Source organism: Bufo gargarizans, chromosome 7, assembly GCF_014858855.1.
Source record: "Bufo gargarizans isolate SCDJY-AF-19 chromosome 7, ASM1485885v1, whole genome shotgun sequence".
NCBI lineage: Eukaryota > Metazoa > Chordata > Amphibia > Anura > Bufonidae > Bufo > Bufo gargarizans.
The window spans coordinates 137,684,653-137,700,430 of record NC_058086.1 but is presented as its reverse complement, the minus strand read 5'-3'; the positions used below and the strand labels follow the sequence as shown (position 1 = coordinate 137,700,430).

At 47.0% G+C, this 15,778-nt stretch overlaps 1 protein-coding gene across 3 annotated transcripts in view; it reads right to left on the bottom strand.

The window, feature by feature from the left end:
- The window catches only part of RNPC3 (RNA binding region (RNP1, RRM) containing 3), a 37,830-nt gene that overhangs the window by 12,452 nt on the left and 9,600 nt on the right, over positions 1-15,778 (bottom strand). For all 3 annotated transcript variants that reach the window (XR_006390880.1, XM_044301501.1, XM_044301502.1), the window contains exons 6-13: positions 13,127-13,195; positions 12,512-12,669; positions 11,431-11,556; positions 10,780-10,889; positions 2,544-2,726; positions 1,434-1,528; positions 1,292-1,350; positions 757-889 (exon numbers count right to left, since the gene is read on the bottom strand). Coding sequence is in view for 2 of the 3 variants with exons in the window: in XM_044301501.1 (XP_044157436.1) it covers positions 757-889; positions 1,292-1,350; positions 1,434-1,528; positions 2,544-2,726; positions 10,780-10,889; positions 11,431-11,556; positions 12,512-12,669; positions 13,127-13,195 (933 nt within the window). In the remaining variant the exon portion in view is untranslated. The remainder of the gene's footprint in view (positions 1-756; positions 890-1,291; positions 1,351-1,433; positions 1,529-2,543; positions 2,727-10,779; positions 10,890-11,430; positions 11,557-12,511; positions 12,670-13,126; positions 13,196-15,778) is intronic.

Sequence of the window (15,778 nt, the reverse complement as noted above, 5' to 3'; positions counted from 1 at the left end):
TGGTATACCGATGTCTGCGATATACCCTGGTATTGGGAAACACCTTGTGGCCCACCGCCCCATGCAGTATAATGTCTCCTTGTGGCTCACCACCTAATACAGTATAAGGTCACCTTGCTCCAGCCGCCCCATGCAGTATAATGTCACCTTGCCCCAGCAGCCCCATGCAGTATAAGGTCACCTTGCCCCAGCAGCCCCATGCAGTACAAGGTCACCTTGCCCCAGCAGCCCCATGCAGTACAAGGTCACCTTGCCCCAGCAGCCCCATGCAGTACAAGGTCACCTTGCCCCAGCAGCCCCATGCAGTACAAGGTCACCTTGCCCCAGCAGCCCCATGCAGTACAAGGTCACCTTGCCCCAGCAGCCCCATGCAGTACAAGGTCACCTTGGCCCCAACCGCACCATACAGTATAATGTATTCTTGCAGCCCCAAATGTTTTTTTCTTCTAAGTGGCTATTTATCACCATATATATCGTTATTGTGATAAATTTCTTGCCTAACCCTAAGTTTGAGTGAAACAAAATAGGTCCTACAGTGGGATACCGGCCCAAAGCACAAATTTAAAAGGAAAATGAACTTTAGTACATATCCACTTATTTCTGAAGAAAAATGCAGCCAATAATGTTGACCACAACTGTAACTATGCAGTGATCTTTTTGTAGCCATCAATTTTTTGAAATTTCCCCTTATAACAATGAGACAGCAGCAAAAAGAAAACTAAAAACATAAAAAAGACAACTTTCATAAAAGGATACAATGACCATTGGCTTGTCACAAAGTACGTATCCGTGTGTGTGTTTCAAAGCCTTTGCTGCAACATCTTCATTAGGAAAGCCTATAAAAGCTTGTCCCTTCATCCGGCCTTCTGTCATCAGACGAATGTCAAACCTGAAACATCAGGATAACAGAAGAGAAGTGAGTCTTCAACTTATCACCACTAAGAGGCAAAGTAAAAGGTTTTTTCCTACATCAAGACATTTATGGTACATCCACAGTGGGTCCCATCTCTGAGACTCACACATATCTCAAGAACGAGAATCCCTTGATCCCTGTCCTAACTGGAGATGTGGCCACTGTCAACGATGAGGTAGCGTGAATACATGTCTCCCTCCCTTCACTTCTATGGGATTTCCTAAAATGGTTGTGCATGCTTGCTGGCCGAAGGGTTCAGATGGAAAAGTGAATAGAGAGGTGGCCACACATATACTCTACTTCATGGAGATAATTCAGTGATATTCTGAAACATAGCATGTATATGAACACACAAAAGAACCAACTCAAGCAACTTACATGTTTTTTTCAGTGTCAGATGAAAAGTCTATAAATTTCCCAAATATAAACTTCAGATCCTGTAGAATTAAAAAGCAAAAACATAAAAGAGGATAAAGGGCAAACTGACAAATCAATACACAGATGAAATTTATCGTCATACCTTTTCTGTAACTTGTTTGGATAAGTTTTTCACGTAGAGTCTACAATTTGGCTCTCCAGGCTCATAGTTCTTAAACACAGAGTGCTTTCGCGTTTCTAAAAAGAAAAACTGTTATTTTAGAACTAAGTGATATTATGCACTTCCAAGTTGGCAATTAGGGCCTACAGATGACAAAAAAATAAAAATAAAAAAAAGGTCTCTAGGATTCATTGTGACTGTTCTAGAGCAGAAGAAGCTAAGGAGATATTTTAATTTATTTTTCAGTTTTACTGAACATTTTCACAACAAATATTATGTAATAGTCCTGAGGGCTGTTCGCCCTTGAAACGTGTTGACCACAAATAAATCATTAATCCGCTTTTCAATTTTTCTTCTATTGTTACTTACTGACCGCTTCATCCCGATGTCCGCATCCCCAGCACGGATAGGAACCCAGGCAGCAGCACAGGCAGATAATACCAGCAAAGCTAAAATAGCTGTTGTGACTCCTCACAACAGCAGAGGGTAACTAATCTTCTATATCCTACCTCAATACCATACAGCACCACACATGAGGCGCGGCCTCCTGTCTCTTTTCTTTCTTACATTTTCCCAACAAAGCTATATACTAATCTGCTCAGCTCCCCCCGCTCTATAACATGCTGTCTGCAGAGTGCACTGCATTTGGTAGTGACTGGTTCTCACTTACATCAATGGGTGCCATACAGTAGGCAATGTCACACACTCGCAATAATTCTTATTATTAACTAGACATTTAACCAGTTACAATAACGGGCGCTAGAAAGGACCGCCACTGTGCGCCTGTCCCCGGTGATGACAGCCGCCGCTTCCTGCTCCTCCCTGTCCTCCATCTCACGCCCGCTCCCTCTACTCCTTGCTAAACTAAAAACATCCAGAGTCACTTTCGCTTCTGGTTGCGGCTCTGGGTGCTCATGCTGCCTGTCAAGTGCCCGGGTGGATACCGGCGATTGGGTGGTGCGCTGGTGTGGGCAGTACGGTGCACCGTGTGTTGATTGGCCGGCGCACCGCGCATGTGCACTTCGACAATCGACACACGCACGCACGCAGGGCTTTTATTAGTACAGATAATCATCAGCAATGCATATTTACCTTCTTTAGAAAGTCTGCCCTTCTCCAGCTCCCTCCTGGAAATAAATTCCTTTGGCAAATCATCATCATCTTCCTCATTCTCCTCCTCATCATTGGGCTCATTAACTGGATAGATCTTCCCAAATCCAATAATCTCTCCATTTCCCTCAGGAGCCATTTTGGTTTCCAAACATGAATTAATGGCTGAAGTAAACAAAATAAATTACTGAGCTAGCAAAATTACTAACACAAAATTACACCTCTTGCCAGATCTATTCTGTCAGTATCAGGATGAATATTGGAATAACCTACAAAAAAAAAAATTGGATTTTTTGTACTCACCGTAAAATCCTTTTCTCGTAGTAGGCATTGGGGGACACAGCACCATGGGTATATGTCCAACTACCACTAGGAGGCACTAGACACAAAAAGTGTTGGCTCCTCCCAGGTGGGCTATACCCTCTCCACAGGCACGAGGCTATTCAGTTTGTACCAAAAGCAGTAGGAGAGAGAAGAAAAGCAAGGAACCAACAACTCCCGTACCGGGAAAGATCAAGAGACCAGCCCGGAGAAGCGGAAGAAAAAACATAGGGTGGGATCTGTGTCCCCCAATGCCTACTACGAGAAAAGGATTTTACGGTGAGTACAAAAAATCCAATTTTCTCGTGCATGGCATTGGGGGACACAGCACCATGGGACGTCCCAAAGCAGTCCCTGAGGGAGGGAAAAGAAGAGACGCGCCACCGGTTGGGCATACAGGTGCAGGAGAACCATGTGACCCAACGGGAAAAAACACGAGATGGGCAAGAGGTTCCATAACAAGGAAGAAACCTCAGAAGAAGCAGGGAAGACTGCCAGCACCCCAGGACAAATGACTGGAAGAAAATCCCAAATGCAAGAAGGTGGCAAAAGGAAACAGAGCGCAGCCAAGGGCTGGAGAAAAAATTAGGACAGCACCGTGTGGTGAAACTACCCAACGCTCTACATTGTCTCAGACCCAAAAAACCTGTGGCCATCCCCTGAAAGGCCAGGGGAGAAACGAAACAGGGAAGCACTGAAAACCAAACGAGTGGGGGAAGCCATAGCAAGGCTCACATGTGAAGGGAGGGGACTCCCCTCACCGCAAGGCCAGGAAAGAAGCTAAGCGCCCCATGTAGGTGAAAAGGTGTAGGTGAAAACCCAAGGCTGCTAGAGGAAACCGCCAACCCTGGAGAAGGAGGGGGTTGTAGGTAAAAAACCAGGAAAAGAACGATAGCTCCTGCGTCCCCAAAAACAGGAGACGAGGCACAAGCCTCCGAAAACAAGATATCACCGTAAAGCGTAAGACCAGAGGAAACTCTGGGCATGTGAAGTATCATGGAAAAAAGAAGCCAAATACAGGCCAGGCAACCTCGGCAGGACACACTGGACTGAGAGACATGGGAGTAGAAGGAGAGCACTCCAAAAAACCTAAAGAGGAAAGGTCCTACAACAGGAGGAGGTCCCTCCCGAAGGAGACCATACGGTGGAACTGCAAACCGCAGCACTAAACCACTCAATACCAGGTACTTGACGTGGGAGGATGGAAAAAAAAGAGACAAATCCAAAGAGGACCTCAAATGAACAGGGACTCCCGAAAGGAGTACCCAGTATGGGCTCACAAGGAACCAGGAGCTGAACCACCAGAAGACAACGCAAGCCAGAATATCCAGGAAAGGCGAAAAGAAACCACCATAGGGGAAGGGGCATTGGCCATGGACAACTAGCCGTACCAAGAATATTGACCAGCAAACCTTAAACATTGTCCCAGAGAGGGCAAGTACAGCAGCTCGGGATGTACCACAAAACGACAGACATCCATATGCATAAGGAATGCAGAAGTCGCCATGAAAAAACCGGGGTAGCCTACATAGAAATGTAGAAACCAGCTGCGACCGGCATACAGAAAACTTCCAGGGGGGAGAAAGTACCAGACAGGTGCAGACGACGGCAAGGTCCAAGAGGACTGCCCCTTCGCCATGTAGCACAACTAAGCAGAAAATACAAGGGAATACCGAAAACACCTGGACCCAGAAGGAACTACGGGGCCCTGTCCGATACCAGAGCAATCAGCTGAAAATTCAGACAGGTGTGTGTGGCGCTCAGAGGTCCTGTCCTTGACCCGTCAGGGAGGACGTCCAGCAATGATAAAAACCGTGGACCCAGAAGGATTCCGTGTGGCGGACATCCAACGATGACAGAAAACCGCAACCGCGGCCGATGCCACCAGCTACGTGTCCAAACAAGGTAGAAGATCCAGTGGAGATCCTTGTACTTCACCAGGAATGGGCCGCTCAGCAATTAGGAAACAACGCGAGAACTCCCCTATAACATGGGGTAACGCGGAGCACAGCATACCGTAAAGAGAAGGCAAGAGCAACTACAGCACAAAGGCCAACAACCACCTGGCCACGGAGTAGGGAGCGTGGTTGAATGAGGACCACCCGCCGGATCAGACAGATCGGTCATATACTGGAGCTACCAGAAGTAGCAGTAGACCGATAAGGTGGGGGTTGGGCTGGCCCACACCTGCCAGACATGGTAACCATGCACATGCTGAACGAAGGGGGCCTGGTGCAGACAGTGCCTTGAGAGGTACAAGGAGACCAATGAGCGCGACAGTAAAGGAGTGGCAGATGTATGGAAGAACCAAATGGATGGAACCAACAACCGCAGCACAGATTAGAACTCGTGGGCAGAAAACACCCAGTAATACAGAAACTGTCTGAGCTACAGACCGCACCACAGGGCCCAGCACTTGGGGTACTACAAACACACGCCTAAAATATGGGTAAAGTGGCTGCATGTTGCCAACTAAGGAGAGTGGAAACATAGCCACAGCATCTGGGAATGAGACAGCATTCGGAGGGTACAGGTACACAACCTGTAAAGTAGAAATATGGCTGTGTTAGAGGAACTACATTTAAGATCGAAGCAATGTGGCCGCATGGTGCACCCTAGACCCAGAGAGGTGCAACAGCAACCGCGTTAAGAATGGAACCCAGTAGGGCCGCACGGTACCACAAAGAACAAGACAGGTGCACACCACAATCAGGTAGGTGCAATGGCAACAGAAACAGGGCCGCATAGTACACCCTAGAAGCCAGACAGGTTGAACGGCTGCAGCATCGGAGACGGTTCAGGGACTCTACCCATGAAGGGAGTAAGATGGCCGTTTGGTGCACACTATGATGAGGTAGGTGCAATGGCCACGGCAATTGGAGGAGGCCTCAATATCTCGTCCTGTAAGGAAAGAAAATGCCACATGGAACACCATAAAGCCGGACAGGAGGAACGGCTACCGCATCCGGAGATGGCTCAGGTACTCCACCTGTTAAGGGATCAAGGCGGCAGGGAACAGACAGGTAACTGAACCGGACAGGGGCAATTCTAAGGCAATTGAAAGTGGCCTCTACATTCCGCCCGTAGGGAGAAATGTTGCCGCATGGAACACAACAGAGCCCGCCAGGGGTATCGGCTACAGCACCGGAGATGGCGTAGGTACTCTACCTGTGAAGGGAGCAAATTGGCTGGGAACAGACAGGCGCAATTGCAGCGGCAATCAAAGGCAGCCTGTATCTCTCCCAGGAAGGGAGAAATAGTGTCGCATGGAACACCATAGCGCCAGCCAGGGGAATCGGCTACAGCATCAGGAGATGGTGTAGGTACTCCACCTATGACAGGAGCAAAGTGGCTGGGAACAGACAGGTGCAATTGCAACGGCAATTGAAGCGGCCTGTATATCTCACCCGGAAGGGAGAAATAGTGCTGTATGGAACACCATAGAGCCAGCCAGGAGTAATGGCTTCTGTAGGTACACTACCTAAGCAAAGGGGCAAGGCGGCTGTACAATTGCTCTGAACTCACCAACCTACAGGAGGCGATAGCCGAGCTAACCGCTTGCCCAGAACAGGAACTCCCAGTAATGAGGTAGAGTGGCGAACACCAACACCAGGATGGGGACCCCACGGAAGCACTCTCAAATGTGTAGGGGATAACCCCTGGTATAGGGGAACCAGGAAGGCTTGTCAGGGACAGCCTATGGCAGTGGTGCAGGAACCCCCCTGTTAAGGAGAAGGCGTACGTATCAGACACCGGGTAGGTGACTCAGTATGCTAAACACGGGGACGGCTGCCTTACCTGTGCGGTTGAATACCTGTGCGGTCAGGGGAGCACCATCCGAAAATCCACTAGAGGTGATACCAACCCTGTTTAGGTAGGAGAGGTTCCTCTGTGCACGTAGTCTTGACCTCCCAGAGTGCTTCTATATGGAGGAAGACCGCCTGATGCTCTGTTCCGAGGGAATCGGTGCAGAGGTGTCCCCAGAGGCAACGGATGGGGTGACAGGAAGGATTCGTCACCAGCCTCAGGCCTGTCCTGGGGGGGATCCGAGGATGCCGAGGAGGGGTGGGACCCCGTTGAGACCACCCGAGGGTGTACTGTGAGCTACCCCTCGCCGAACCCGGGTGCAGGTACCCCTAACTGAGTATGCCCCATCTGCAGGGAGGACCCTGGAGGGCAGAGGTGGCCGCAATTTGGGTTGGTAGCGTGCCAGCGACACTGCTAGGGAGAGTCGGCCAAGGTTCCCATGGCATTGACACGGAGGGACCCATTCATGGGGAACCTACACAAAAAGATTGTTCAGGGAAAACAATGGGATCTGGGAAGAGGTACTGCACACCAGCAGGGACAGGCTGACCACATGGCAGCCATTGTAGACAGCGGACGCACGTGAAAACACGTGGCGACCGAGGAGCTGTTGGGGGAAGAGATGCTCAAAAAGCAGCCAGCAGAGGCTGTCTATCCTGACCCGGACGCAGTGGTCCCCCAAAGAGGTGCAGCAGCAGCAGCTTGTTCCCTAAAAAGAGGTGGTCAGTAGGGCTGCAGGGGACATGAAGCAATCGACGGGTTAACCACCCCCTCCAACAGAAAAAACACGTTAGCCCAGGAAAGGGAGAGGAGATAGCTCCTCCCGAGGGCCGAGCGGGGCTCAGAAAAGCCCGGGAAGCAAGGGGGAGGGGCCGGGAAGATTGCGGCCTAGCAGGCCCAAAAGCCGGGGCCTCGATTTATGATGCGGCCGGGAATGGAGCAAGGGGGGCGGGGGAAACCGCGGCCGACAGAGGGCCCACCGGACCATAAAAATAGGTGAGTAGGGTAGGGGGGGAGAAGCGACACCTGGGGATAGGCAGATCAGGGCAAACGGAGCACCTGGGAGCCGGGGACAGGCCATAGAAGATGAGGCCTAGTCCCGGCAGAAGCCGGGGACTAAAGTAGCGGGGAAGCCAGGGAGAGACTGTGTGGCCAGGGAGGAGAGAAAAGACCAACCGAGGGGGAAAAAGAAGGGAGGAAAAACCATGAATATAAACCCCCCCAGGAGGGGGGGGGGGGGGGGGGTTGGCTAGGAGGAAAGAAGAGGCTCCCCAGGACCCCCAGCTAAGGTGGATCCCATCCCCCTGGCCACAGAAGGGAACCTAACCCTGGGGCAGGGACACAGGGACAGGGGAGTATACTCGCCATCCGTTGTCTTCGGGCGCAGCACGGTCACCCCTTCGGCAGACTCAACACGGGAACCGTGGGAATGCCGGCAAGCCACTGCGGATGCAGTCCGTGGGGACTGGGTGACCGGCGATGGTACCGAAGTACGCGCCCGCAGGGGGGGGGGCAACTAAAGTGGAACACGATGGAGCCCCAGCCTGCAGCAGGTATAACGGTGGAAAAAACCGACCTGCGGAAGAGAGAAAAAAAGAAAAAGAATAAAAATAAACAGCAGAACCTGCAAAAAAGCAGGACAGGTCTGCCTCCTACGGACACTAGACTAAAACTGAATAGCCTCGTGCCTGTGGAGAGGGTATAGCCCACCTGGGAGGAGCCAACACTTTGTGTCTAGTGCCTCCTAGTGGTAGTTGGACATATACCCATGGTGCTGTGTCCCCCAATGCCATGCACGAGAAATATATATATAATTCCCTAAATAACTTTACAGGAAATCTGTCGTCAGCAGTTTGACAATGCTAAACTACTGCCAGCACTAGGTGTAGACAATCGGCAGCTGTAAAAACATACCTTTTGCTGAGTTTTTATTATCAGGAGTAGTGTAAATACGATCTTATATTCTGCCAGATTCAGTTCCTGAAAGTGCACTTTAGAAGCCGCTTCATTGATTAGTGCTCTTTGCATTGAGCTGCTTCACAGCCCCTCCCATGTACTCTGACTGACAGCTGTAGCATTTGACCAGAAGACCACAACAGGGGTCACTAAGAGCAGAGGGGAGGGGTTGTGAAACAACTAGATACACAAAGCACTAGTGCAGGTGGAGAATCTTGTAGGAAAAAAATAAATAAAAAATCATATTCACAGCAAATGGCTGCTTGTACTGGTTGCTCCAGGCCTCTAATTAGTGCCATCAGCAGCAAAGTATAAAACTGCTGAGAGGTCCTATTTAAAGAGGACCTTTCATCGGTCCAAACATTGTGAACTAAGTATCATGACATATACAGTGGCGCCCAGGGATCTCACTGCACTTACTATTATCCCTGGGCGTCGCTCCGTTCTCCCGTTAAGTCCTCCGGTATGTTCGGGGACTTGGTTATAGTAGGCAGAGTCTTAGGGGACTTGATTATAGTAGGTGGAGTCTGCCCTTGTTCTGCTGGGCGTCTCCTTCTCCTAGGCTGTAGCGCTGGCCAATCGCATCGCAGAGCTCACAGCCTGGGAGAAAAAAAACTCCTAGGCTGTGAGCTCTGCGATTGGCCAGCGCTACAGCCTAGGAGAAGGAGACACCCAGCAGAACAAGGGCAGACTCCACCTACTATAACCAAGTCCCCGAACATACCGGAGGACATAACGGGAGAACAGAGTGGCGCCCAGGGATAAGAGTAAGTGCAGTGAGATCCCTGGGAGCCGCTGTATATGTCATAATACTTAGTTCACAATGTTTGAACCGATGAAAGGGCCTCTTTAAAGAAGTTGGCCCACGAGTAACACTTATCACATATCTACAGGATAGATGATCAATGTAGGATCACTAGGGGTCCAGTCATAAGCATGGAGGTTCCTGAGGCTATTGTGTGACTGGAGTGGCGGTGAGCACTGTTCTGTTCACTTTTATGGGACTAATGGACATAGCCAAGTGCTGTACTCAGCAGTCCCATACTTGTGATCGGTGGGGGTCTCAGCAATCATACATTTATCATATATTCTGTACAGAGGTGACATGTTCGTAGGCCATCCCCTATAAAAGACAGCAGATTATATTGAAGCTGGTACGAAACATACATTTGGGTGCTGGACAGTGTGGTGCAGTTGTTTTAATGGCATTTGTGGGTATCATTTAGATTGTTTTGTGGCACTTGTCCTCTAGAGCATATCAATTGTGTATTTATATAGGTTTACTCTCTAAGAATTTAAAATAAAAATTTTTGCGCATTAACTGTCCAGGACGTCTTTACTTATTTGTCAACTGCAATGGTATTTTTTATTAGGATGAGAGTCTAATATTGGGGATTTATATACTAAAAGTAAGAGTTTTGCAGAACGGATGCGGACCCATTCATTTCAATGGGGCTGTAAAAGATACGGAAAGCACACCGCGTGCTGTCCGCATCCGTACTTCCGTTCCGTGGCCCGGAAAAAGACAGAACATGTCCTATTCTTATCCACAATTGCATTTGGCAATTCTATCATAGGACTGGCCGTTCTGTTCTGCAAAATGTGTCCTCATCCGTGTTTTGCTGATCTGCAGTTACCGCAAAACAGATATTGTCTTCTGAATGAGCCCTTAGAGTCAGAAACTTGTGGTTTTCTGCTGTTTGGTATATTAGCTAAACGATTTATAATGTATTACTGCATTACCGTTATAAAATATTGCCCTTAAAAGGAGTTCTCATGAGAGACAACCCTTCAAAAACTAAGCACCCTGGGCAATCAGCTGATGTTCCTGGTCAAACTCAATACAATCGCAGCAAACAGCTTCTTTGCGGCGGCTGCAGGAGAAATTTTATATTAGATGGCGGCCATTCACATGAAGATAGGCTCAGTCTACCGGAATGAGACTAGAGGTGTATAGAGGTAGATCCCAAGAGGAGGACCTCTCCCATCCATGATGTCCATATGCCCTACTAGGGTATACAGACATAGGATGCTTTCATGAGATAACGAGAGATCAGAGACAGATGTGGGTATACAAAATATTTAATTAGCAGCAACGTTTGTCGCTTTTTCGGACACCTTCCATTTTGCTTACCATCTGTAGCTGTGGTTATGTCAGCAGGAATGTGAAGTTCCATTTTCTTCGGCCTAATTACACTTGGCTGCTCAAAGACCTCAGAAGGCAATAAAGGCGCATGTGGCTGGCTGTAATCAAAATGGACATTGAAACTTTACTAAGTAACCTGAACACAATATTAAATTCTACTTAAAAGGGGTTACCTAGGATTTTTTTTAAATGTCTCCCCCACCCTACCACCCATTAGTGGGGGACACATTACCAATGAGGTCATTCATTGGCTGCAGTGGTGCACATGACCCCAACTGTGCAGCAAGTTTATATGTGGGGACCTAAAATATGGTGAAGACCGCCCGGAAGCCACAAAGCATGGAGCAGTATAACTATCACAGGTCCTGCTGGGGAGGCAGAAATAAACATATCTATCTATAAATAATAATAACGGACAACCCCCTTTAAGGTTAACTTCTAAATTGTTTTCTCTCAACCTTAAGATTTGGGACATACTTACAAGTAGGATCTGGTAGGAGGCGATTAATACTTGATGCTAAGCTGTCGTCTAAAGCTATTAACCGATATACCAGTAAATACAACAGACGTTCCAGAGTTTGGCTCATGATGCATCATTACGAAGAACATCCCATACAACTTCAGCTATTAATAACTAACCTGTGTTGTACAGCAGGAACAGTTATTAGATCTTTTATCTTCATCTTTTTCCGTGGACGAGACTGTTTTTTAATCCTTGGTCTCTTGGGCAGCATACCCGCTAGCTCTTTAAGAAGACGAGCCGTCCTAAATACATTTAGAAAAATTAACAGAACAAATAAAATATGTTCTACCACTAGGGCCACGGCCAAGAAACTCACTAGGTTTCACAAGTGATTGTAGCCTGGTAAGAGGTTTGGAACAAAGCCCAGGAGAACAAGAGATGGGTGTAGAGAGTAAAATTAATTTTGCGGTTTACATCAACATCCTTTAACAATTTCTGAAGGTACTGTAGCTGTAATTCTCTAATGTTAAGGTATATGGGTGAAATCTGAAGCTAAAAACCACAAACATAATGGACATGCTATTTAATTTGAAAACCGCACAGCAAATCAATTTTTCCACAGAAAAAAATAATATATATAAGAAAAAAATCTATAAACTGAGAGACTGCTCATATTCCGCAACATATTGAGGTGTCCATACAGGCTTTAAAGCACAGAGTAATACACTAACAGGTTGCCTAGGAGACCCAGCCTGGGGCTGGATCTCCTCAGCCCCGTAGAAGGCAGGTCCCGATGCCGTGCAAGGCATTGAGCAGCCTGGGGACTAGATGGGCTCCCTCACCTGCCGCATGCACCTACTATGCCACGGTCAGTGCTGACCATGGCATAGAAGGGGTTAATCCGCCGGCATCGGCTTTTACAGCGACGCCGACGGATACAGCAGGGGCCTAGCCACTGCAGTGATCGGGCTGGCACCGCTCTGGTGCCAGCCCGATCACCATGACGTAATAGTATGTCAATGTGGCAAGTCATATGTAGCCATGACCTACTATTACGTCATGTGGCATTTACGTGACCATATGCCTTTTGTAGTTGGTAAAATGTGGACTGTAGCAAAATGGGCAAGAATAGGACATGTAATATTTTTTTTTGCGGGATTGTGTTACAGACATACGGATACAGTTGTGTGAATGGTGCCTAATAGTGCGCAAGTGTACCTGTCCAACTGCTTTAATCTATTATGTTTATGAACCCACCTCTCTTTTTCCTCTTCCTCACCACTTTCATATTCTGACTCTTCTCTGCTGGAAACATCCATATCATAATCATCATCCAACTCTGGCAATGGTGGGTTCTCAGGGAGGTCCGGTGGTACTGGAGGGTATGGAGATGGCATAGCCAAATAGTCTGCATGCTGCATCAAAAAATTCATGGTGAATGAACTAAACAATGCTTGAGTAGGCAAGTGTTGGCAGATCCCACCATTAATATAACAATTTGGATGGGGGCAGCAAGATTGTTCCCAAATGTTTGATGTAGGTGGAAACAAGGGTGGACCATGTTCATTTTAAAAATGGCCAACACTCGCAGCAGATGCTACTACATCTATTACTGTGCCAATAAGCTTGCATATACGCTCAGCATATATTTTACGGTGTGGTCAGGGAACACAGACAATGGCCAGACAAACAAAAAGCTACCTTAACTGTAGGGGTTTCTCACCCTTAGACGCAATGGCATATAGCACTAGGGCTCATTCACAGTTTTCTGGCCACAGCTGCTCCCCTGCATGGTTTGCAACATAGCCCTAGGTACTTTTTTCTGCTAGTAAATATAGCCAAGCTTACTACTATAGCAAATCCTATACTCACCAAGGGAGGCTGTGCAGTAAGCGGTCCAAAAGGGGATGGCAAATTCATTTTATTCATTAAGTGCAAAACCTGGAGTAAAATAAAGTCTGCGTTATTGAGTCTTATATCTTACACAACCAAATCATAACGCTGTACATATAAGGCATGATGTGCCCCGAGTTGTATGGAGTGGGCTGCTGCGGTGAGCCCGCTCCATACACGGCAGGTGCCAGCTGTTTAATACAGCAGGCAACCGGCTGCAATGATGGGAAATGGCGATCATACCAAACCTCGTTGTTTAAAGGGCTTCTGTCATCCCACTAAAGTAATTTTTTTGGGGCTACTTAAATTCCTTATACTGCGATATATCAATATATAATGTTCTTACTCGTTTTCCTTCAGCAGTTTCTTAAAAAAACAGACTTTTATAATATGTAAATGACCTCTCTACCAGCAAGTAGGGCGCAGGCGCCAGAATTTGAACGCAGACAGGGCCAGCCAGAAGACTAGCTCGTTCGCTGGCCCTGTCAATCAACATGAGGGGGCGTCTTTATGAAAGGAGGATGCGGCTGCTACCAGCAAGTAGCCGCCCCACTTGCTGGTAGAGAGGTAATTTACATATTATAAAAGTCAGTTTTTTTAAGAAACTGCTGAAGGAAAATGAGTAAGAGCATTATATATTGATGTATCACAGTATAAGGAATTTAAGTAGCCCAAAAAAATAATAATGTCTTTAGTGGGGTGACAGAAGCCCTTTAACTCCTCAGCTGCCCTTGCATCTGTGAGGTAAGGCAGAGAGATGCGGCTCCCTCGGTCTTCCGATCGGAGCGCCCCCCTCGGTTATCATGACAGCTTCGGGCCTGCTGAGGCTTCCCAGGGCTGTCTTGAGGCACAGCTCAGAAGGGAGCACACCAAAATCCTTTTCACCTTAAAAGATCATGGGACTAAGGGGGTTAATAGGTATTAACCACTTCAGCCCCCTTAATGACCAGAACACTTTTTACAATTCTGCACTACACTACTTTCACCGTTAATTGCTCGGCCATACAACTTACCACCCAAATGAATTTTACCTCCTTTTCTTCTCACTAATAGAGCTTTCATTTGGTGGTATTTCATTGCTGCTGACATTTTAACTTTTTTGCTATTAATCGAAATTGACCGAATTTTTTGCAAAAAAATGAAATTTTTCACTTTCAGTTGTAATTTTATTTTTTTAAACGACATTTCTATATAAATTTTTCTCAAAATTTATTGTTCTACATGTCTTTGATTAAAAAAAAAAATGCAATAAGTGTATATTTATTGGTTTGGGTAAAAGTTATAGCGTTTTCAAACTATAGTACAAAAATGTTAAATTTCGCATTTTGAAGCAGCTCTGACTTTCTGAGCACCTGTCATGTTTCCTGAGGTTCTACAATGCCCAGACAGTACAAACACCCCACATTTCAGAAAGTAGACACCCTAAAGTATTCGCTGATGGGCATAGTGAGTTCATAGAATTTTTTTATTTTTTGTCACAAGTTTGCGGAAAATTATGATTTTTTTTTTTTCTTACAAAGTCTCATATTCCACTAACTTGTGACAAAAAATAAAAAGTTCCATGAACTCACTATGCCCATCATGAAATACCTTGGGGTGTCTACTTTCCGAAATGGGGTCATTTGTGGGGTATTTATACTGCCCTGGCATTTTAGTGGCCCTAAAGTGTGAGAAGAAGTCTGGAATATAAATGTCTAAAAAATGTTACGCATTTGGATTCTGTGAGGGGTATGGTGAGTTCATGTGAGATTTTATTTTTTGTCACAAGTTAGTGGAATATGAGACTTTGTAAGAAAAAAAAATAAAAAATATAAAATCCATTTCTGCTAAGGCTACTTTCGCTTGATCGGATCCGTTCTGAACGGATCCAATCATATTAATGCAGACGGAGGCTCCGTTCAGTACGGATCCGTCTGCATTAATAACTTAGAAAAATTTCTAAGTCTGAAAGTAGCCTGAGCGGATCCGTTCAGACTTTCAATGTAAAGTCAATAGGGGACGGATCCGCTTGAAGATTGAGCCATATGGTGTCATCTTCAAGCGGATCCGTTCCCATTGACTTACATTGTAAGTCTGAACGGATCCGCTCGCAGCTGTCCGCCTGTCCGTGCGGAGGCGAGCGGAGCGGAGGCTGAACGCCGCCAGACTGATGCAGTCTGAGCGGATCCGCTCCATTCAGACTGCATCAGGGCTGGACGGAGGCGTTCGGGTCCGCTCGTGAGCTCCTTCAAACGGAGCTCACGAGCGGACCGACGAACGCAAGTGTGAAAGTAGCCTAACTTGTGCCAAAAAATATATAAATCTTCTATGAACTCGCCATGCCCCTCAAAAGTGATCTTTTTATAGTGCCGCAGCGATTTTACGGTGTTTTTGCAGTAATCAGAAAAAAATATATATTCTGTCACTGCAGTGGGGCGGACTGAACGCAAGTGTGCGCACAAGATCAGGCCTGATCGGGCGAACACTGCGTTTTTTGTAGAGCCTATAGAATATGTCCTATTCTTGTCCGCAATTGCGGACAAGAAAGGCATTTTCTATATAGTTCTGGCAATGTGCGGATCCGCAAAATGCGGAAAGCACATTGCCGGTGGCCGTGTTTTGCGGATCCGCAAAACACATACGGACGTCTGA